Raw genomic sequence first — 24027 nt, forward strand, 5'->3', positions numbered from 1 at the left:
CTGACGATGATAAATTCTGGATTTTCCAAATCTATCAGAGCGTGGAGCTTGAGGCTGGGTTGGTTTAGGGGCACCCGCTGGTTTCATTTTGCAAAAAGGGGAAACACAGAGAGAGGGAGGAAAAAGAGATCCTTGGGGCACTCAAGCCAGGTCCTGTCTAGAGGCCAGAATCTTCAGGAAGCTCAGTGTCCCTGGAGAGAAGGAGAAGCTTCTGTGGCCTAGTGGATTCAGCACAAGGCAGCCCTGGATGCTGACGTGCTCCGAGGCCACCCAGAGCCGGCGACAGAGGGATAATGCTGGTGCCAGCGGGGCCGTAGAGGTCACCAGGTCCAGCACCCCTATTGCAGATGAGAAAACTGAGGCGCAGAGAGGGGAGGTGCTCACCCAGTGTCACCCAATGAGTCAGTGTTAGGTAAGCCAATAGAGCTTTCATTCTGAGCAAAGGAAAACAACAAAGATGAGCCCAGAGCCCGCATTCCTCGTTCTTTGTTAGTTGGCCTCGTGATGCTGTTTAAACGTCCTTTTCTTATTTCAAGAGCGCGTTCCTTCTCTTAAACAATTAATGCATCCTTGCCAACCATTTGCCATTGCTGCCTCTTCAAACCCAGAGGAGTTGAGAGTTTCCAGCCAGCAGAGGGAGGTACCTTCGAGGCCCTTGGCCAATGTGTTTAGCTCTCAGGATCAGCCTGACCACGGCAGAGAAGCTTCCGGGGCCTCTGTGCTGCCTGTGGGGGAGAAACAGCCAGAGGCCCCTGTCCTAGTGGTCTCCCACCATTCCCAGCATCATCCCGTCTGCCAACCGCCTTCGCCAACAGGTGGCCCTCAGGAGCCCCACCAGGAGTGGGGACCAAAACCAGGGGATGGAGTCGAGGAGGGTCTGGCCTTTCCGAAGCCCGCCTCCCCTGGGTATCTCCAGACGGAGCCTGGGAGTGTCAAGGTTGTGCAGGAGATCCTCCTTGGGGAGCCAGGGCACCAGAGAGGTGAGGCCGCCGACCTGGGCACCCCAGGTCTGCCCCGCCAGCACGTGCCCGGGGCCCCCATCCTGCCTCATGGCCCAAGGGAGGCCACACACCAGCCTTCAGGGACAGAACCAGAGGACACAGAGGGAAGTCGTCATGACGTGGAACCACTGGAGTACCAGCTTGTGGGAGATCTGCACCAGGAGGGGCCACCTCTGAAGGGGGACCATGGCAAAGAGAGGCGGGGGGGCAAGGATGTCGATGAAGACCGCGATGTGGACGAGTCCTCGCCCCAGGACTCCCCTCGCTCCCACGTCGCCCCAGGTCTGCAGAGCTCCCCAGTCCGAGGCGGGCCACCCCCCCAGACAGTTTCCAGAGGAGCCACTGGCTTGTCCGGCTTCGCAGCTGAGGGTGCCATCCGCCTCCCTGTCGATTTCCTCTCCCAAGTTTCCACAGAGATCGAGGCCTCAGAGCCCCCCGGGCCCGGTGCAGGGCCCACGGCGGAAGGGCAGGACACGCCCCCCGGGTTCACCTTCCACGTGGAAATCAAAGCCAACGTGCAGAAGGAACAGGCACATTCAGAGGTGGATTTGGAAGGGGCTGCACTTCCCGGCCCCCCTGGAGAGGAGGAAGAGCCCCAGGGCCCTTCTGAGGGAGAGGACACAAAAAAGTCGGACCTTCCAGAACCGTCCGAAAAGCAGCCTGCAGCTGTTCTGCCAGGGAAGCCCATCAGCCGGGTCCCTCAACTCAAAGGTCTGTGTCTTGGGCTCCTTCGCTCCTTCCTGGTGACCTCGTGTGCCACCCAGTCTGCGGGCACTGCCACCAAGCTTCTGGCCCTTCCTTGAGTCCTGCTGCTTCCGAGGTTCCCAGAGAGAACCACTCAACCGACCAGCCGGGCACTGCTGCGCACCCTCCCGTGGCCTCCTCCTGCCCCTCAGGCTCTGGTAGCACGTGCTGCTCTCACGCTTGCCCGCCATGTTGCATGTCACCAACACCCGCCCAGCGCTTTCCGCCCCTTTCGTTTCTCTGGCCACTTGAATTACAACGGTCCTCCAGCCCCCAGCTGGTCAGCGTGCCGCCCTCCCCAGGGCGGATAACAGCCGGTTCACTTATGTGCCCTAAATTCATTGTCTAGAACCCTCCCAGCCCTTCCAAGGGGGCATAAGGAGCCCCGCTCTGCAAATGAGGAAAGTGAGGCTCAGAGAGGGAACGTAACTTGCTGAGGGCCACCAAGCAGTAAGTGACAGAGCCACATTCACAATCCGGGCGGGTCTGCTGTGCACGTCACACTCTTCCCTGGTCAGCACAGCACCTTCTGGAAGGTTCTCTGAGCCCAGAGGCACAGAGGCCGTGAGCCTGGCCTGTGCTGCTCTTGTCAGCAGACAACACATCACATACAGCACACGACACACGTATGAGGATTTGGGGGCAGCCGAGAGCCTGTGCTGAGCCTTCGGTTTAACAGCCCCCACCTCTACCCGCCCCGCCTTGTGGCAGGGGAGACAATGAGCAGAAACAACCTGTGCCGGGAACCCTGTCCCGAATCTTCTCTTCCTCCCCCGCCCTCAGCAGAGCCCAGGGAACCCTGTGCTGGGATTGCAGGGGCCTCAGCCCCAGCCCACTCTACCAGAGCAGCCCTTGGGGAGCCGGAGAGGTGGGAGGGGAGGTTCCCCCATGTTGGGGTCTATGTGTCCTGTCAGGAAGACGAGGAGGCCAGAGGAGGCCTCCAGGCTACAAGTTGGGCGCATTCATACCTTTAGGACCTCTCGCGTGTTTGGAGGGCTCAGAAATGGGTGTTACTTGAGCCATCCATTGCAAACTTCTATTCGATTTTTATTAGATTTTACTTGTCAAGAGAACTTAGAAATGTTGTAGATAAAGGAACCTGTGTTAAAGTTGAAGACCAAAAAAAGAAATCATATATCTTATTTTAAAATATCCTAAATTCCAAAATACTAGGGGACAAATACCTGTGATGCGGCAGATTATAAGAGCGTTTGCTGAAATGGTGTTTTATGAACACTGGCTATCGATAGATGTATCCAGGGGAAAAAGAGTTCCATGGTCCAATTAGTCTGGGAAAAACAGACTAAGCCAAGTGAAGCGAGGTTTGCTGCTGCAGGACTTGTCAGAACCTTTAATACTCAGTTGCACATTATGACCCTCTGAGAAAGATACAGAGTATGGATTTCCCAAATTTATGTGATCCCACCTGCTAACATCTCCTGGAAGAGGACCCGTTCAGTAGCACCCAATTTGGGAAGTGCATATCTAGCAGCTGCTTTTGTTGTGACATGGTGGCCGTGGTTGATTTGGGCAAAAGATGTGAATCCGGTCTACCTGGGTCTCTTATAAAAACGAATATTCCTAAGCCCCGCCTTAAGCTTACTAGTCTTGGGTGGGCCCAGGAATCTGTGTTTTTTCAACCTGTCCCAGTGGTGCTGCTGAGCAGTACGTTGTGCACATCTCTGGGCTAGATCATCGGTTCGGGTCACTCTAGAAATCCAGGCTCCAGTAGCCAGTGTGAACCTCCAAGAGACCCCATTGACCTTTTGGCAGGGGGACTATGATATTGAAACCAAAGATGAAAATCTATCATCAACTGTCAACAAAGAACGTCAACCGAAGGAAAAGATGGGTTAGAGATGGTGCTGGTGGACGTGTGGTTTCACCAAGGGGTGCGGCTTTTACACACAGAAGCCGGCAGTGGTTTGTTTCCAAACTCCAGAGATGATCTGCTAAGATGTTCGACAGTAACTAGTTTGTAGCTAATTTGGGAAAATGGCAAGGATTTCCATTGGACAATGGAAATTTTCCTCCCCTTGGGAGGGCCTGTAGGTGGCAGTAAGACCTTCCCGGGCTGGTGTGGAGTGGGCTTGTCAGGGGGCAGCTGGGGCTGGCGACTGTAGCCTCCATTAGTGAGGGACAGGCTCTGGGCAGACAACTCACTTATCCTGACCCTTGGGTGACAGCATGAGTGTGTGGGGGTCGGAGCATAGCTGAGCTTCCCCATCTGTGGCCCTGGGGCCTCCACATGCCCCTCCTTGGCATGGAGGTGGTCCCCGCTGGAGGAGGTTGACCCCGGCTAAGACAGGAAAGGAGCCCGTGAGATGGGTCTGCGCTGTCTCCGATCCTGATTGCCCCCGTGTCCGCGTGTGCCTGGAACAAGTTTTCACTGCGCCCCCTCTGCATGTCCCCACCCTCGGCCAGCCTGCTCCAAGCAATGACCCCAGTGCGCTGTGTTGATACTAACAACGAGAGGCAGATTGAAGGGGAAAGAAAATCAACTGAATGCCCACCAAGCCCAGCTGAACCAAACACGTGGCACTGATCCCGAGAAATCAGCGTTGACTACGTCCGGCTCTTTCTGGGAGCTGTGCAAATGGGGGTAACTTACATTCTCATTTTGTATCTTATCAGCTCGCATGGTCAGTAAAGGCAGAGATGGGACGGGAGCTGATGACAAAAAAGCCAAGGTAAGCTGATGAAACCGTGAGCCTCTGCCAACATCCAGTTTATCGAGAAGCCATGCTTGTCTGAATTAATTTGTATATGTAACACGTACAGAGCATCTGCCGCTGAAGGATGACTGTCATTAAAAGTGCTTTGTAGTTTCATGCAAACTTTTCAAGGTCCAGCATTTATCCATTTTGATGCTTCTGCCAGGGAAGGGCGGTCGGCAGGTTCATGAGTAAGAGCTCCTAACTGCAACGCCATTAGCAGAATTGAAATGCGATGTTCACAGTAAACGAAGATACATTTGAATTTTCTGCAGTAAAGTTTGAATCTTACACTACCCACTGCAAATCTAGGATCAGCAAACATATATGTACACACACACACACACACACACACACACATATTTAAGGTGTATAGAGAATATCATTTACTCAGGTGGCTGAGGGAGTGTTGATCAAGGAAGTGACCTCTCACCTAAGGTGGAGGGTTCTGGAAAAGCCCAAGAAAAGAGGACCAGTGAGGTAGGCCGTGAAGGAAAGGTAAAGGAGGGTTGCCGAGGCAGAGGTGGGAGCAGCATTCTGAGGAGTGGGAACAGCACAGCAAAACCCGGAAGCATGAGGAAATGATGCATGCTTTCAGAACTCTAAGCAGATGGGTTGGTTGGTTGGTGTGGAGTGCCAGGAGGGGCTGACGGATGCTGGGAAGGATAGTCGAAGAGGGAAACCGGATACACGCCCTAAATGCTAAGTGGACTCGTGGTGCAGTAGACGCCATCTTGAAATCTTGCCATGGGGCCAGTTTGACGTAAGCTTTGGTCGGTCTTCAGAAACCAACCCGAGGAACCGTGAATGAAGCTCCTGCTACCACCAAAAATGCATCCACGGCCATGCTGGCTTTCTCAGGGCTTTCTGTCAGTTGTAGTTTCCTCCCTTAATGACTTTGCATCCTGGAAAATTCTCCTGTCACTGGACAGTAAGGTTTCCCCAGGAAAATCCCCCTGTGGCTCTGGGTGAAGACTTAGTTTTCTTAAAGGCATCTAAAATTTCCAGTATAAATTCTGCCTGAAGCGTCTGAGTCCTAACTTGTCCCAGAGCCTCGATGGGGTCTTCAGATGCCGAGTGTAGCCCTGGGAGTTGGGTGGCATGTGTTTTGCCTGCCCTGTAGGAAGTCAGGGTTTGCCATCACCAGACCCCCTGATGAGGCAGCTGGGTGCTGCCCTAGGCCGTAGCTCTTAGGCAGTCGTGATGCACATTAGGGGAATCCCAGCCTCATGCGTGCATGCGTTCCTTTCTTCATGCATTTGCACACTTGGGTAAGACATCCCCACCCTGGACACCGAAGGGTCAGTTCTTTCGGGAACCTTGGCCAGGTGGGGAGTGCTGTTGGCAGAAGGGGGCTTGTGCAGCTGGAGAAGGAGGAGTACTCACCCGCAACCTTCCTTGTCACCAGCTCCAGGACCTCAGCCTGTGTCCCTCCCCCCACACCTTTCCCCACCCCTCAGGCCGCCTCCTCACCATGGCTGGCTGGCACAGAGGGCCTCAGCCATTTGGGGGGATGGGGGTCCAAGGCCAATGAGGAAACACAACCGAGAAGCCTAATGAGGTCTGTGGTCAGGACCCTGCTTGGTAGTTCTGACTTCCTCTCTGAAACACATCTGGACTAGGCCTCTGGGTTTTATGCCTGAAGGTGTGACCCCTCCTCCTCCCAGCTCACCTCCTCCAGGCGACCAAGCTTCCCAGTCAGAGTACCCCAGAGCCAGTTAGGACAAGCAATCGTCAATCAGTTTCCCTCTCCTCCAAGGGGCAGCTCCGTCCGTGAGGTCATCTGCTCGACTGACCAGGCTGTATCCTTAGGTAGAGTGTGTTCAAGAGTGAACACTGGCCAGATGAAGATTCGCCAGATAGTGTTAAGATACGTTTTGTTTGAGACGTTAATCAGAAAGTGTGTGTGTGTGTGTGTGTGTGTGTGTGTGACCTGAGGTATGAGACAGAATCTTTAAGACTTGGAGCAAGCACAATCGTGATTTTAGCAAGCATGATACTCTCAGTGTGGCAGAAGGCGGCCAAGGGTTAGCAGGCCGGCATGAGTTCCTCACCTGGAATTTAGCAGAAAGTGGGGCCCTTCTGACCTATGACACATTGGGGATGTTTTCTTGAAAAACACCCTAAGAATCATATGCTTTGGCAATCTCCATTAACTCTTTGGGCATGAAACACCTTTAAACCAGTGGTCTCCAAAGTGGGGGTGGTGGGGGGCGGCCCAAGAAGATCCAATGGGCTAAAGAACATTCTAGAACTTCCATTGAGTTTTTTTTCTCCTCTTCTCGTTTAAAAGTTCTGTCATACATAAGTTTTTTAATGTACATCCTATGTTGGCATCATAGTATACATATTTCATCGATAAATAAGTATGAGGACGTTAGGGTGTGTGGCCGCTTTCTGTTCTTAGGGACGAGAAGGGTGGATAAGGGTACGTGATCCACACAGTTTGGAGATCACTGCTTTAAACCATGACCTGCCATGTTTATTTTTAGTTACTGTCCTTTTTCAGTTTGTTCCCCTCCCCTATGTGCTGACTTTTATTTTGATTTTATTTATGTTTATGTTTAAGACATCCACACCTTCCTCTGCTAAAACCCTGAAAAATAGGCCTTGCCTTAGCCCCAAACGCCCCACTCCTGGTAGCTCAGACCCTTTGATCAAACCCTCCAGCCCTGCCGTGTGCCCAGAGTCATCTTCCTCTCCTAAACACGTCTCTTCTGTCACACCCCGAACTGGCAGTTCTGGAGCAAAGGAGATGAAAGTCAAGGTAAGGAAACCGCCTTTGAAAAGAATCAGGCTGCTCTCATACGGTTTTCAGATGTGTGTTGTTTTTAGCCACAAAGACCTTCCTTCGGATAAACTCTTACCTGGAAGCACCGTGTAGAGCAAAGACAAGTCTGGTTGAAAGGGGAAAGGGGGGCGTGGCACCATTTTTCTCCGCTTCCGTTAGTCCCTCAGAGCAGCCCCCACAGCACCCCATGGGACCCTGATTTGAAAATCCCCGCCCTTTGGCACCGGAGAGAGCTTCCAGATTGCCCGCATTTGGGTTGGACACAGCAATGCCTGTCCCACAAGGTCACTCCTCTGCTGAACCGTCTTGTGGTCTTTGGTGAATGTCCGTTTCTTTTTTGAGTTTGCGTTATGTGTCAAGGTCAAAGCCAGTAACTGCCCGCAGTCAGCAGGCTGTGCCTGGGGGCTCTCGACCTTTGGCCGGTGGGCTGATTGGTGCTGGTGTTCACCCTGCCAAAGGCTCTCAGCACACTCAGGAGTCACTGAAACCTGAGGGCTGTTTGGGAGAGAAGAAAACAATGACTTAGCTCTGTTAGCGCTCGAGGTCAGGTTCATCGGTGTCTCCGCGGCTCTCTGGTGAAACCAACCACCATCAGTCAGATAAATAAATCCCTACGGAGAATCAGAAAGTGGCTGTCCATATAGGAGTGTCCTGCCCATGATGGGCCCTGGGTGGATAAAGAGCTTGATCCTCACTATAAGCCCTGTTGTGTTTTTTATAGAACACATTAGCACAACTCATGCTGATGCCTGTTGTGGAAAATAGTAGTCAGGGCATGTGGCATTTGTGTGGGGCTGTGGGTTGGTGTACCGGCAAACCCATGAGACTGCAGAAGACATTTGTCGCATCCTAGTAGGCGAAGGGTCATTTTGGATCTTAGCCTCATTTTGAATCGAGGAGGTTGAGTGGGACTGGCACTGACTCTAGGTGATAGTAACCTTCCCCGATCGTAAAAACCACTGTGCCGTGCTTCGGTTCACAGGGGGCGGACGGTAAAGCTGGAACGAAGATCGCCACACCCCGGGGAGCGGCCCCTCCAGGCCAGAAAGGCCAGGCCAATGCCACCAGGATTCCAGCGAAAACCACGCCCTCCCCAAAGACCCCACCGGGCACCGGTAAGAAGAACATTCTGGAATCCACGTCAGGGGCAGCTGTCAGCATGTGCCCTCCTCCTCTCCGAAGGCCCCTGACAGTTAGCCACTTCTGGTAGCTGACGGGCACCTACAGTTCACTAACCGCCAGATGCTCATTTTCTTTGTAATCCTTTTGACAATTTTCCGAGGTAGATCATTGAATCCCCACTTTTGATCAGTGAAGAAATCAAGACCCTAAGAATTTGCATGAATAAGTCTAAGCAGCTCACTTTAAGCATGAGGAGAATGCAGCCGTGTGATTAACAGTGGCACGATGGGACACCTGGGTGGCTCGGTCGGCTGGGCGTCCGACTTCGGTTCAGGTCATGATCTCGCGGTTTGTGAGTTCGAGCCCCGCGTCGGGCTCTGTGCTGTCAGTTCAGAGCCTGGAGCCTGCTTCGGATTCTGTGTCTCCCTCTCTCTCTGCCCCTCCTGCACTCACGCTCTGTCTCTACCAAAAAATGAATAAACATCAAAAAAAATTAAAAAAATAAAACAGTGGCAGGAAAGGAGATTGGCTAAGGTTCTCTAACCCCCAAGTCCCAGGCCCCCAGGAGGTGTTTTTCAGCCCCCTAGTGAGACGTGTGGCTCCGTGTCTCTGGGTAGGTTGGATAGCCCACTATGGGTGACCTCACATTGGGTGTGGCCCTTTTACACTTGAACTTGCTGGGGGTGGGCCCTTTGGCAGTGCACCTGCCTGCTGCCCGATCCCCTGTGCCCGTGTGAGTAAACCCAGTTAGTTTGGGGAACCAGGCAGGGAGCGATTCTGCTCCTAGTGGTGCTATAAAGTGTAGAGTTGCCTTCTTTGGGGGATGGGAGACAGCCAGGCTGAGCCCCCCTCTCCCCCAGCCCCCGGGGGTCTGTCCCAGGCAACTGGGTTTGGATTCTGCACAATTCAAGGGGCATCTGGCCTGTGTTGGCTTTAGGGAGGTGCTCAGGGGCCTGTGGATGTTGTACGGGTCTCGAGAGGCCTGGACTGGTCAGTGGTCTCTCTGCCCTGCGCTGGCCCAGGCAGGGAGCTCGGAGCCCTCGGTGTGTGTGTGTGTGTTTTTGCTGTGGTGTTTGCCTGCTTTGCCCTGGGGTGGTGCCTAAGAGGACGGCTGCTCATTAACACGCATTGGTTGTTTCTCCTTGGATGTAATTCATTTGATAACAAGGGTAATTCACAGAATTGTGTTTGGATTTTGAAAGTGATTTTGATCCTGCTTTTCTTTACTTGGCCTTAAACTAGTTGACTCACACAGCTGGGAACATGCATTTCTCTTCGGGTCTTACCTGCTTTTGGGTGGCAGCTTCCTGGTGCGCACATCTCCCCTGCGGGCCACCTCGCCCTGTCTCCTGCCAGTGGGGACCCCTGCTCCCTGAACACATTCCCTGCCCGGCTCGCTTCCGCCGTCTGGCCTGGCTGGGCATGGCTGGTGCCTACAGCATGAAGAGCTCACTGAGGCCCTGTTTAAGCTTCATTATAATGAGGCTTCCTGTGGATTTTTCTTTTTAAGCTACCAAGCAAGTGCAGAGAAAACCACCCCCTGCAGGGGCAAAATCTGAGCGAGGTAATTCTGAGGCCGCTTTGAGTGCCCCGTGGGGCACTTTGCTTTTCGTGTGTGGCCATTTGCTGGCTTAGGTTATTAGAGCGGAGGGGAGAGGACCTGCTTCTGAAACGTGCGTTTCACACGTTGAACCTGAATGCAGAACCGTCAGAGCTCCTGCTCCTCGTGTGTGGCATATGCAGACGTGTCTGTCTGATGGGCCTTTTTATTCCTGCGTGTTCTCGTTTACTCCAGCTGAGGCTTTGGTGGGGGCAGGGAGCATGTGTCTCCAGCTGCTGGTGGGTGCTGGAAGCTTGGACCAAGGTTTAGGTGTGAAATTCCTGAGGGCATTTATTAAACACACATGTATTAAACACTCCCCGCTGTTACTACATCCAGCCTTCAAATCAGCACTGTGGGCTGTGACCGCTCTCCCCATTTTCCAGATGGGAATACAGGCTTAGGAGGCTGAGTGGCTTGCTCACGGTCAATGTGCAATTACGTGGCGCAGAAAGGGTTTGTAACTAACACCAAGCCCAGTGATCAGCCTGTGTGCCTGGAGGCCGGGTTGGGGGGCGGGGGGCAGGGCAGGGGGCTGAACCTGGAGCGGAGTCCCTGTCTGTTGTTTCCCCATGTGGAAAAGGAGAAAAAAAAAAGCTTCATCTGTCCTGTTGCCAAAGCTTGACGACATTAGGAACATCCAACAGATGTGGAAATTCAAACTAAAAAAAATGGGGGTGGCTGTCCTTTTGATGGGAGAAGTCGCCTTTTTGCTGCCACATGGTGCTTCCAACCAAGAGCCATCCTTCTCCAGGCTGGAGCTTACAGGTCCCTGTTTGGTACAGAAGGTTCCTGGCGCAAGGGGCCAAGGGATCTGGGAAGCTTGGAGGCGGCCGTAGAGCCCAGACACCCCCAAAGCTGAGGGGAGCCGGGCCCTCACACCGGCACAGCATTCAGCCCCGTGGCTGTCAGACTCCATTGTGCTCAGGAGTCCCCAGGGAGCTTGGGGGACACCTGGGTGGGTGGCTCACTGGGTTGAGCGTCCCACTTCAGTTCAGGTCATGATCTCGTGGTTCACGAGTTCAAGCCCCATGTGTGGCCCTGTGCTGACAGCTCAGAGCCTGGAGCCTGCTTCGGATTCTGTTTCCCTCTCTCTGCCCCTCCCCCACGAGTGGGGGCTCTCTCTGTCTCTCAAAAATAACTAAACATTAAAAAAAAAGAAGAAGAAGAAGAAGAAGGAATTCTCCTGGGAGCTTGGGAAGAACCCATAGTGCAGGCCTTCAGCCCAGGAGGCTCCGTCATGCCAGGTCTGGACAGGCCCAGGGACCTGCATCCTACGGGTCTCATTTCTGACTCGAGGCTCTGGACGTTCTGATGCAGGGGCCCCTGGGCCACACTTGCAGAAACACTGCTTCATGGGGCAGGGGGAATAGTAACTATGGAATGGACAGGGGCATGGGAAGTGCAGGGGGGAAGCTGCTAGGGAGCCCGGGACTGAGTCTGTCGGGGAGAGAACAGTCCCAGCAGCCTTCCTAAAAGTTTGCAAAGGTGCAAGGATCACCGTGCATGGGCGCAGCGGGGGAAGGAGCTGTTGGGGAGGGCACGGCGGCACGAGGCAGCGTGGCTTGTCTGGAGAGCTAGAGACGGGTGGCCACGAAGCAGGCGTACATTCGTCGACCCCACTCACCACAGAGGAGTCAGGGAGTGTGCACAGGGGCCTGCTGGGATAGAGGCTTTGAACTTGCTGAACAGCTTAGACGCCACCCAGTGGGCAAAGGGTCTAATAGACCCAGACAAGGGCACCCCCCTGGTCCTGTCACCGTGTCACCCTTACTCAGGGAAGGGCCATGTAGAATTGTGCTAGTTTTACAAAGCACATCTACAGGCATCCGTGCCTGGCGCCCCTCACTGCGGCATTATAATTCTCTCCCTGTTTGAGTCGAGGCCCCTGAGCTCTGAGAGGGAACATGACTTGTCTGGGACCACACAGCGTGTTGGAATCTATCTCTTGACTCCAGGGCCGTGGGGCAGAGATGGTCCCCTCGGGGAAGGCTACTGGGTGGTCCTTGGTGACCACTCTCTTGCTTCTCTGGGAAACAGGGAATCTCGGTCCCTAAGCAACAAGGCCCAGAGGAAGAGACATTTCTCTAGAAATGAGAGCAAGGACAGCCTCCTGCTGGTTTAGCTGAGCTTCTGGCCTTGTTCCCACCTGCCTAACTGGCTCTGAGTCTGGGAGTGGGCCCTCAGGACAGGCAGCCCCCCCTCCCCGGGCCTTTGCTGGCTCCCACCCACCCCAAGCACTGGGCTCACCCCCTCCTCTCTCTCCAGGTGAATCTGGGAAATCTGGGGATCGCAGCGGCTACAGCAGCCCCGGCTCCCCGGGCACCCCCGGCAGCCGCTCCCGCACCCCGTCCCTGCCGACCCCGCCGACCCGGGAGCCCAAGAAGGTGGCGGTGGTCCGCACTCCACCCAAGTCGCCATCTTCAGCCAAGAGCCGCCTGCAGACGGCCCCCGTCCCCATGCCAGACCTGAAGAATGTCAGATCCAAGATCGGCTCCACCGAAAACCTGAAGCACCAGCCAGGAGGCGGGAAGGTAAGGGCGCTCAGAGGCCGGCTGGGTGTGTGCCCGTCCCAGGACAACCAGGAGAAGGTGTGTGGGTGCCCCCCACAGTGACTCTCACCTCACATGGCACCCCAATCCCTCCCGGATCTCTTCAACGAAAGACGGCACGTCATGGTTCCATTCTGTTTGGGCGTCCCCACCAAGCCGTGAGTGCTCTCCCTGCTCAGGGGAGGGAAAGTACTGGTTCTTTCCTTTCCTGTTTGGGTCTGTGCTGACGGGACAGTATCTGAGATGACAGGGTTGGTTGTCTCTCCATGGGGTAAAGCCTGGGGGTTCTCAAAGTGGAGGCACCCGCAGAGGTTCCCCAACCTTATATTTAGAACATGATGCAAGCAGTCTACAGGTGAGTGCCTCTGGCATCCGTTAGACGTTAGGTTAGGTTTCTCTCAAATCCTCAGTTCTGAGGAAATTTGGAGTGCCATTTGGAACAAGCAATTCTTCAGAGCCAGTGGGCGCTCATGAAATATTTGGGTTTCCTAAAGGTGGAGAGACGTGAGCATCCAAGGGCGTGAGGTGGTGGGAGATAGGGACTGACCTGGACCCCCTTCCTCCTCTTCATGTCCCTGCCCCCCATTGTATGAGTGTCCTAAGGCTGATGTAGAAAATACCACAGGCTGGGCAGCTTATATAACAGAGGTTTATTTCCTCACAGTTCTGGAGGCCAGAATACCAAGATCAAGGTTATCAGCAGGACCGGTGTTTTATGAGGTCTCTGCTTGGCTGGTGGATGGCCGCCTTCTTGTGTCCTCACGTGGTCTTTTCTCTGGTGCCTCTGTGTCCCAGTCTCTCCTTCCTGGAAGGACACCAGTCATACTGGATAGGGGCCCATCTCTTTAAAGACGTCATCTCCAAATACAGTCGCATTCTGAGGCACTGTGAGTTAAGACATCAGCATATGAATTTTGGGGGACACGGGTCGGCCCGTAACAGCCTGTCTCCCCCTCCAGCACCAGGAAGGGGAGTGGAGAAGGAAGAAGAGGTGGCATGTATGGGGGACAGAGGACCACGACTCCGCTCTTAGGAGCACAGATGTGTTTGGCCTCCTGGGCTTGGGCCGTCTTGGGGGCGATGAGCCTCTGGCTGTGCTGGGGGAGCATTACGGCATCCGGAACCAATGTTTCCCTTTTAGTTAGAACCATGCGCCTCCCCCACTGCGGGAGCCTTTGCAGTATTGACGTTATTTATCGCTCTTGGCTGGCGTCTGGGTCACCGTGAGGGGAGGGCGTCTCAGGGCTTTCTGTCCATGTTGGTGCCTTAATTGAAACCCTGTGCCTTGGTCCCCATGGAGCCTGAGGGCCTCCCCCTGGCCTTTCCCATCCCGGGGCTGTAGAGTCCTGCCCAGTCGGGAGGCCTGGGTGCCTCCCCGCTTAAAGCCCTGGGTCTCATGGCCACTGGTCTTTGGTCCACAGAGTTGGCCTTGTTTACTTCCCGTGTTTACTTTTCTGCAGTGTTTGCCTTGGCTGCTCCTTGTAAAGATGCCCATCTCCTTCCAGAAGGGGCTGGAAGCTGGGGCAGCCGGGGTGTTGACTTGAAGTTGGCCCCTCCGGGAGGTTCTCGGCAGAGGGATCTGCAGGAACAGTGTTTCCGAGGTGGTGGGGTGTTGGCCACTGGTGGTCGCACAGGCCCCTCAGCGCCGACAGCGTCTGGTGTGTGTGCCCTGTTCTCACGGCATAAAGTGACCGTTTGCTCCTCGCTTTGAAAAAGGAAAAACAAAACACCCACACGGCCAGTCCTGCACCTACAAGAAGATGGTGGCTGTGACCAGCATCTCACAATGACTCATCACTGCAAGAGAGCAACTGTCACCATCAGCATCTCCAGCCTGAGGGCTGTCACACAGCAGCACTCACCTCTTCCTGCTGGCCCCAGGCTGCACCTGCATCAGCCCAGGCTGTACCCCCACCAGCTCAGGCTGCACCCCCACCAGCCCTGAGTTCCTCCGACATCGGCTTGGAAAGCGTGGGTGCTCCTGGCCTGGCTCCAGCAGCTCTGCAGAGAACTCGGGGCCGGGGCTGAGCACGTCCCACTGGAGACCCTTCCAGGGCCGGAATCTGCCCCTTGCACCCAGGACTGCCCCGTCTGTGGGGGAAGAGGAGTCTAGTGGAAGGGAGCCAGCGACCGATGCTCAGGGTGGAAATGCTCCCAATTTGGGGCGCAGGCACCAAGCTGTCCACGTCTACCGAAGGGTTAAAGGGGAGAGGGCAACTATCCAGGACTCTTTGGGGGAGGAGGCAGGAAAGTGGCAAAGGGAGGAGTAACAGCTTCTCTTAAATCCCATGGAAAACCCGGAAATTTTTCTGAAACAAAGAAACCTTCAGCCATGACAAAGAGCAACACTAATCTCCCGGGGAAATGAAGGGAAAAGAAACAGGAAAGAAGAAGGCACATGGGATCCACGGAGAAGGCCTTTAAAAGGCCCCGACTGCAGGTCTCCTGAGGTCTCCTTGAGACCTTTGGGGGCCCTGTGGCGTCCCACAGTGTCCTGCATGCAGCAAGTTCTGTGGGTGTTTACGCTGCAAAAAGGTCAGCGCTGTGAGTCTGAAGAACAACGCAGCTCCCTGCATAGATGCTCACACCGAAGGAGGAGGTAAAGGGTTCAGTTTGTAAATCTGCAGAGACTGAAAACCGCAGAGGATTGATGTAAATCAGTGGTTGGAAAAAAAATGCAAAACACCTGTTTACTGCTCTGTACTTTGCTCTGTGTTCACGATTTGCTGTTGTGAGCAGGTATTGCTTGAAGAGTCCGGAATGGAATTATTTTTTTTAACGTTTATTTATTGAGAGCGTGTGCGTGAGAGCACAGGCCCGGGAGAGGCAGAGAGAGAGGGAGACACAGAATCTGAAGCAGGTTCCAGGCTCTGAGCTGTCCGCGCAGAGCCAGACATGGGGCTCAAACTCACGGACTGTGAGATCGTGACCTGAGCTGAAGTCGGACACTCCATGGACTGAGCCACCCAGTCGCCCCAGAACGAAATTATTTTTGAAATCGCAGTTAAGCACTTGGCCACTTTAACAGAACCAGCTGAATCCACCAGGGGCTGGGGGAGAAGGGAAGGCAGGCCAGCCACGCAGACAAGCATACAGCTCCCTGGGGGAGCAGCCCATCCGCCTGACTGCCAGAGGATCACCTGAGGGCTGGAGGGTCGGTTGTTTGAAAAATCTTGGTGCCAGAGCCTTCCCCCGCCCCATTAGAATCTCCTGGGGAGTCTCCCCAGATGTTCCCAATGTGCAAGCTGAGGCCCAGTGTCCCCAGATTCTTAACCTGCAGGCCTCTGGCCTCAACCCCCACTACTAGGGTCTCCTGTGCACCCTGGATCTGATGGCTGGTTTTTCCTTTCAGTCCTGACCCTGTCTGTTTTCATATTCCCTCCACCTGCCTCGGTAGGCTCGTTCCGCACCCAGGCCAGCCCCTGTGTCCTGCGGCCCCGCCCTGGGTTTGTCCCAGCCCTGTTTGTCCCAGCCCACATTAAAAGAAAAACAGAAGGACATAGAAAGTCCATGTAACTGAAAGGGGAAATTTTTAAATACCAGGAATTAAATTAAACCCACACCACTGAGGGTGTGAGGGTTGAATGTCACCACACTGAGGGTCACTTGACCAGCATCACTGAGGGTCACCTGTGTTATGGACTGTCCCCCGCAATGTGATATGTCACCAGCAAGTCAGAAAAGACAGGACAGGCCCGTTTTGGAACCATCGTTGGTCTTTGAGTGCCAGGCACATGGGCCGAAGGAAGACAGTGAGAAACTACACCCTGGAGATGTTCAGACCAAAAGCAGAATAAAACTAGAAGTGACAGGGCTGGGGTGGCCAGGGGCACATGGGTTTAGGCTGGAGTTTTGTTCCTTTACACAAGAGCTAAGGGGGGTTGCCAGCCGATAGAGGGAGGTCCCTGCTGGGTCTTCGGTGAACCAGCTGGGAGTTTGCCCTGACAGGACAGGAGAGGACAGAGGAGGAGGAGGGCACTGCCCGCAGGGAGCCAGCCTCAGGCTCCATGGTCAGTGGGTCCTGGGGACTGAGGTTGGGAGAATCAGAGTTGAATAACCGGGCGGGTGAGGGCCCAGCAAGGTTAAGGCAACACCGAGGAGAGCCCTCAGCAGCCCTTCTGTGTCAGTGGGAAGCACAGGGGCCCCAGGGACCGCCCAGGGTGGGAGAGGAGGAGCTCACTCAGGGCCAAGGCTGCCTGCTCCGGAGAACCAAGGCAGTGCCCGTGGCTGCCAAGGGTGGGAAAGGATTACAAAGTCATGGCAGGAAAAGGGCACGGGGGCCCAAACATGGGGTGGTCTGGTTGGTTCTGAGCAGATGGAGCTAAAGTCACGTTCTCTGAGGATGTTCAGGCCAGTGGCTGGGATCGGCCAGGCAGGACCGAAACCTGCAGGAGCTGAAGGGCCTTGCAAGCCTTGGGCTGCAATATTCCAGGCAACCACAAGATGACGACAGAATACTGTGTCTGTCTCCATCCTGGAGAACTGAAGTCTGTATCTTTAAAATTCATTATATTCAGTGACAAAGTCCCAGTTCTCATTTTAAAAAGCAGATACGTCTAGGGGCGCAAGGGCTCAGTCCGTTAAGCGTCCGACTTCGGCTCAGGTCATCATCTCACAGTTCGTGGGTTCGGGCCCCACCTCGGGCTCTGTGCTGACAGCTGAGAGCCTGGAGCCTGCTTCAGATTCTGTCTCCCTCTCTCTCTGCCCCTCCCCAGCTCATACTCTGTGTCTCACTCTCTCTCTCAAAAAATGAACAAATGTTTAAAAAAAAATTTTTTTTTTTAAAAAAAATTTTTTTTTTTTTTTTAAAAAAACAGACATGTCAGACCTTTACATGGAGTAAATTAAGTCAATTTGTACCTGGGGTAGTCTGCCTCTCCCGGGTCAGGACCAGCTATAACTAAGCTAAACCTGAGCTAGGGTGCCAGGTCCTGCAGAACAGGGCTGGGACCCTCCCCTGGGACAGCCCTGCAATTTCCTGACCTTCTGGGCATCTCCCCCTGCACATGGCATCTTTCTGAACAATCTTGTATAAATCCCATCATTTTAAAGATGCACTGGGTATGTTGACCCTAGTGGAGCCAAGATGGGCCCAGCAAGCACCAGGCCATGCTGGAGACAGGCCTTTCCGGGGACAGCCAGTGGACACTGGGCCAGCCTGGGAGCTCCTGGGGGAGGACTGGGCCATCTGGAGCATCTTGAGAGCTCTGAGCTCAGACAGAATCAGATCAAGGCCCAGTGAGGGTTTGAGACAGCTTCATGTCCTTTAGTCACCCTCCACCCCAGCCTCTCCTCTAGGATCAAACCCTGACCACAGGAAATTCTCCCTTGACTGTGAGTCCCCGAGATCAAAATTTGGAGCCTCGAAAACATTGTTCTGTCCTTTGATGAGGATTTTCAGTGTCTGCCCAGGGCTGAGGGTCAATATCACACATATTGTTCTAGCTGAGAAATTAAGTTTCAGGATTTCAGTTTCGTAATGCCAACTGTTTTATCCCCCTTCCGTAAATCTAACATTCTGTAAAGGGTGTTGACTTAATTTGACGACTAACAGTAATTCAGGTCTGCTTCGTCTATTGCCAAATCCCACAAAAAAAACTTGCTGCCCTTTTTTTCTTTTGGTGTGGGACTGGAATAAGAAAAAGCCACATTAAAAAAAAATTGTGTGTATATTGCAGATCTTATTATTGCTTAATGTCACTTGCTTCATTTGATGAATTTCTTTAAATGGATTAGTTCAGAAAATAATGTTATCTTCCTTGAAAAACTGGTTTTTATTGTCAGATAAGGAGAGTTAGGTAGCCCATCGAGTTTCCCTTTTTGCTTTGGCTTCCAGGAAGCTCAGAGTTAAATGTAATGATGTCTAATTGTCAGTCCTGATGACCTCTGCTTCTTTTACCATTATCCTTTTAATTTTGTTGTTCTACTATTTCGTGTGTTTGCGTGTGTTTTCTAATACTAAACAGCTCCAATTCCTTTGTGAAAGGCAAAGCCTGCTTCTGGGACTTATCCAGTGGAAAGTGATGAGTAAAAAATGATCCCCACAGAAGGAGTTCATGTCCCACTCCTTAAAATCTGAGGGTGGCCCGACGGGATTCAAAGATACTATGCAGAGGGCAGCGGTAGCTCCTTAAGAAGCAGTGTGAGAAAGCCTGTTCCATTTGCTGCCCCAGCACAGGCCGGGGCCGAGGCACTGTCCCTGCAGCCCCTTGCTGGCAGGAGAGAATTTTGAGGCTCACAAGAGAGTGTTGTTTGTACTTGGTGTATGAGAACCCCGGCTTAAGGACCGCTGGGGCGAAACTTTGTTGTCACGAAGGTAGGTAGCCTGTGGTTGTACCACTGAGTTGAGAAGGTTACTTAACCTCCCGGGGCCTCCAATGGCCTCCTCGTCACTAAGGGGCACGGCAGGTGCGAAGGATGAGGTGGAGTTAGATATTCTCCCAACCCGTTCACCCCAGATGAGGGTGGTGTTTACATTTAAAAACACAGAAGAGGGGCACCTGGGTGGCTCAGTCAGTTGCACGTCCCACTCGTGATCTCAGGCCATGATCTCACGGTTCCAGAGTTCGAGCCCCACATCGGGCTCTGCACTGACAGGGCGGAGCCTGCTTGGGATTCTGTCTCCTTCTCTCTCTGCCCCTCCCCTGCTCACAGTGCTCTGTCTCCTCAAAATACGTATACTTTAAAACAAACAACAGAGAAGAGAAGACAAAGGAAGACTTTGAATATATAAAGATGTAAACATTTGTAGGAAAAAAGTCACCTATGAGCAAAAGGGGGGCAAAGGAGCAACTCTGTAATAAAAAAAAAAATGCAGAATAAGCCAACGATGCAACCCCATTTATTTAAGTCAAAGAAAGCAAACCGATTCTTTACATGCCTGATGCTGGGAGCTGTGCAGTGAAACGGACTTTCTCAGCGGTGCTCACAGGGTAGAGTGATCCAGCCCCTTCAGGAAGCTGCTTGCAGAGGTGTACGGAGAATTTTTAGAGTATTTATTACTTTGACCCAGAAATTCTACTTCTGGGACTCTGCTATGAAATAATCCATAATATGGAAAGAGCTCCTTGCAGAAGGATATTTGTGGTGAGGCTGTTTCTGCTATTTAAAATGGAATCGATACAAATGTCTGATCACACAGATATCACAAAATGGAATAGGACCTATTATTTCGTAACAAAGTTTTTTAAATATTTACTTATTTTTGAGACACAGAGAGAGAGAGAGAGAGACAGCACAGGCGGGGAAGGGGCAGAGAGAGAGGGAGACATAGAATCAATCCAAAGCAGCTCCAGGCTCTGAGCTGTCAGCATGGAGCCTGACGCAGGGCTCGGACCCATGAACCGTGAGATCATGACCTGAGTGGAAGTGAGACGCTTAACCGGCTGAGCCACCCAGGTGCCCAGAATAATCCTTCTGATGACTGTAGACAAGGCAGATGCTTAGGAGATGATGTTACTTGATAAAGCAAGATACATTATTGTATGTAATTACCACCATTTATATGTACATGATGGTAGTTTTATTTATATATGTGTGACTTCAAGGGAATATCACAAAATGAAATTGTGGTTGTGGTAGGGTGGCAGGAAAACCGTTTTTTGCTTTGTTTAAACTATTTTTCAAAATCATAATGTTATGTTACTTTTCTAATGAAAAATACATAGCTTTTTATTTTATTTATTTTTATATTTTGAGAGAGAGAGAGAGAGAGAACATGAGAGTAGGGGAGAAGGGCAGAGAGAGAAGGAGAGAGAGAATCCCAAGGATCCCAAGCAGGGTCCACACTGAGGCAGGGCTCAATCCCACGACCCTGGGATCATGACCAGAGCTGAAATCAAGACCCGGACACTCAACCCACTGAGCCACCTAGGCTCCCCCATAGCTTTTTATTTTAAAGGAACATAAAAGAAAATGAAAAAGGGAGGTTAGGGGGCACCTGGGTGGCTCAGTGGGTTGAGTGTCTGACTTCAGCTCAAGTCATGATCTCACAGTCTGTGAGTGAGATCCCCACGCTGGGCTCTGTGCTGAGAGCTCAGAGCCTGGAGCCTGCTTCGGATTCTGTGTCTCCCTCTCTCTCTGCCCCTCCCCTGCTCGTGCTGTCTCTTTCTCTCTCTCAAAAAATAAACATTAAAAATTTTAAAAGAAGGAAAGAAAAAATGGGGGGGTTAGATATATGCTTACCAGGTTTTTAGATCCAGACCAGTAAAACGAAGGGAAAAAAAAAAAGGGATGGGGTCCGAGAGAAGATTACTCTGTCTTTATTCCGTCAGGCTAAGGACATCTCAAAATGCTAAATATGGCCTACTATCAATGTAACTTAATAACTAATAAGTTAATAAAGGAAAGGCCATTTTCACACCAAAAAGTAGGATGGACAAAATTTTGCTATCACGTCCTCATTTCCCCATTTTGCGAGGACCTGTGGCACCCTTGATGGCTGACTGTGGCTCCTGGGTCAGAGTTTGGGACCCTTCTACCCGCAGGAGCCGGGCCAGGGCTCCGACCCCCAGCCACAGCCGTCCTCACGGATCCTGCATCTCTGGAGCAACGGCCCCCGCCTGGCCACACTGAGATCTCGGTGCCATTGCCACAATTTCAGAGAGCAACGCTGGCTCTTAATGGGGAAATCCAGTTGGCCGCTGTTATCAGCGATGAATGGGAAACTAAGGCACAGTTTACAAGCAGGGAGCACCTGTGGGGCAAGACACCTGTGATAAAGAGGTCGCCCAGCCCCAGCAGAGGTAACCAGGAGGTTTTTCAGCTCTCCTCTGTGCCGCGGTCGTCTGTGCATTTCCGTTGTTAGACAAATCGGGTAAAAAATCACCGCTAAAACAGTGATATCCCCGCACCGCCTCCCTGGTGCCTGGAGAGAGAAGCCTCTTAGAAACACAGGGGGACCACAGCTTTCTGGACCACAGCTCCTCAGGAACATGTGCCCGCTTCCCTTTAAGCCCCTGGCGGCCTTGTGGACAAGGGCGAGCCGATGGATAGAAGGTCAGGCACCTACCCTGCCTTCCAGGTGGCAAAGCCCTCACCTGGAGGGGTGTCTGGATCTGTCTTCTCCAGAGTCATCTGTGTCTCTTCCCCGTGATGGCAGCGATCCCCAAACCTCGCCGTGCGGCCGAAGCACCAAGGGGAGACCGAGATTCTAATTCTAGGTCTGGGTGGGGTCTGGGATTAAAATAGAGGGAGATCTATCTGTATGTAATTGCAGTGCCCACAGGCTTGAGCACAGCCACAGAAAGGTCTCGCGGACGTTCTGGCGGGCCTGGTGGGTGTGCGAATGAGGACACAGATGGCGCTTTTTATTCATTCATTTAAACACGTCATCGGGCACACCTCGCTCCGGCCCAGCCTGGCGGCCGCTCAGCTACACTTTCCAGGCCTCAGATGTGCCCTCTGGGGGGCCTCCGTGGTGCAGCCCTTTGGTGAAGGGAAGAGCTGCCTCCCGGTGGCTGTGCTTTGCAAACCCAGCTCGGTGAGGTGGAGCCCGGCCCTGCCCGCAGTCACTCACGGTTCCGGAACCGCCTTCCTGGGGGGGGCTGCCTGGAAGCTGTGACTCAGACCTCCTGCCCTCCGCCTGGAGCCTGGTCCCCGCCCTCAAGGCAGGAAGCGGAGTGTGTCAGGGCAGAGCAGGTGCGTCTGGGCCTGATGTGACATTCATCCTTTTTTCTGGCTGTCAAAGGTGCAGATAATTAATAAGAAGCTGGATCTTAGCAACGTCCAGTCCAAGTGTGGCTCAAAGGATAATATCAAACACGTGCCAGGAGGCGGCAGTGTGAGTATCGTCACACTTTCCCTGGGCCCGTTCCGTGGTTCTGGTTTGTAACAAGCGGCATGAGAATATACACTTGCGAGACATTGCAGAGAATAAACCGTCCTCGGGGGCAGAGTCTGTGCCCCCCAGGCTCCCTGCACCCGTGTCCACGGTTCTAGGAGGGGTGGGACCCCGGCCTCTGCAGAACAGGAGGATGGCTGAGCCTCTCTCTGGCCCAAACCTGGAGGCCAGGTCCTCACGGCATAATACCCGGGGTCCACCCCCTCCACCGTCCGGCACGGGCTCCTGGGAGCCCCGCCGCCCGTTTGAGGTTGGGAGGAAAGGGGCAGCGTCTGAGACTGGGCTCTGTCCCCTCGTCCCCCGTGGACGGACAGCCCTGTGGACGGCTGGCACGTCCGTTCTGAGGAGCAGACGCGATGTGTTGCTGTCCTCACTCAGAGCAGGAAAAGTCCAGTCCCTGCTCGTGTTTGTCTCCTGCATCTGCCAGGGACGAGCAGATCCCCAAGACTCGGCTCAGGTGTAAAACCGGCCCCTCTCCTGGCAGAGACTTCAGGGGAAAAATAGCCCCCAAATTGCACAGGGGACCCTGCCTGCGGCGCTTGGGAGTTGACAGAGAAATGCTGCCTTGGACCCTTTTACATTAGGCTCCCTCCAAATGTCGTGGGGACGCCTGGTGTCCCTAGTGGGGGAGTCCCTGAGGTTTGGGGCTGGCATCCTCACCTCTCACCTACCCACTCCATCAGCTCTGCTGTTCCCCTCCCGGCCAGTCCATGGTCACTCACCGTGGGTACGGACTGGGCCTCCCGCGGCCGGGCCCCCCTTCTCTGCGGCCCCTACCCCAGCCTCTGGGTTGACTGGAAACCACATTTAAACGCATCAAAGTGGGAGGGTCGAGCCCCTTTGAGGTCCACCCCCGGCTGGGGGGACGGTTTCTGAGAGCAGGTGCCTTGCTCCTGGCTGGCAGCCAGGAGGGTGGCAGGGGGCAGGGGACAGTGGTAGCCCCAGGCGGGCTGTCTCTCCAGAACGTGCCCAGCCTGGGCCCGCACCTCTGCGCCCAGCCCCGAGGTTTATTCTTGCAATGTGAGTCTGTCTCCCGCCCTGAGCTGCATGGCGCTTCCGTAACGCTTCCTCACCAGTGTCTGCTCAGCGTTTTCCTCTGTGTCCCCAACCCTGCTCTCCTGTCCCGCTGCTACCAGAAGGAAGGGGAAGGTGTGGGGACCACCCCCCACCCTGACCCACAACCGTGGGCTCCGCGCAGAGTGCTGGTTGCTGTGTTAGCTCTGCCTGGATCTCTGGTATCACTATTGCAGACCCTGGCTCTGGCCGGAGGGGCGAGGCCTGTTCTCTGGTTTAACTCCTGTCTGGTCGGCCGGCAGGAGGCTGTGCTGGTGGGCCCTGGGCTGTGGGGTCCAGAGGTAGCTTCAGGCATGAGCTCTGGGCAGACGGTACATTCCCACTGCTGATGGCAGTGCCCAGGACATGAGGGGACTTCCTCGAGGGCACCTCCTGTGCTCCCGCCCTCTCTGCCCCCCTCCGGCTAACCTATGTGACCTGGCAAAGAGCCGCGGGATATCTCAGGCTGGCCCTGAGCATTGTCCTTGGAGCGTGGCCACTGCTGGTTTGCAGTAGGAACGTTCACAGAAAGCTCTTCTCCTGGTGGAAGGCGGCTGGGGGTTCTGGGCACTTGAGCCAGGTGTTTTGGGGGTGCTAGACCCCTGGCCT

The 24027-nt window shown here is 53.8% G+C and overlaps 1 protein-coding gene across 7 annotated transcripts in view; it reads left to right on the forward strand.

The window, feature by feature from the left end:
• MAPT (microtubule associated protein tau) overlaps window positions 1-24027 on the forward strand; it is a 95366-nt gene that overhangs the window by 64233 nt on the left and 7106 nt on the right. For 3 of the 7 annotated variants that reach the window (XM_049637605.1, XM_049637606.1, XM_049637608.1), the window contains 4 exons: window positions 4380-4435; window positions 8233-8365; window positions 12241-12506; window positions 22213-22305. In XM_049637605.1, the coding sequence (XP_049493562.1) occupies window positions 4380-4435; window positions 8233-8365; window positions 12241-12506; window positions 22213-22305 (548 nt within the window). Of the gene's footprint in view, window positions 1-608; window positions 1713-4379; window positions 4436-7028; window positions 7227-8232; window positions 8366-12240; window positions 12507-22212; window positions 22306-24027 lie in introns of all 7 variants that reach the window. The other 4 variants (XM_049637607.1, XM_049637609.1, XM_049637610.1 and 1 more) reach the window with 2 other exon arrangements.

Source organism: Panthera uncia, chromosome E1 (genome assembly GCF_023721935.1).
Source record: "Panthera uncia isolate 11264 chromosome E1, Puncia_PCG_1.0, whole genome shotgun sequence".
Classification (NCBI taxonomy): Eukaryota; Metazoa; Chordata; class Mammalia; order Carnivora; family Felidae; genus Panthera; species Panthera uncia.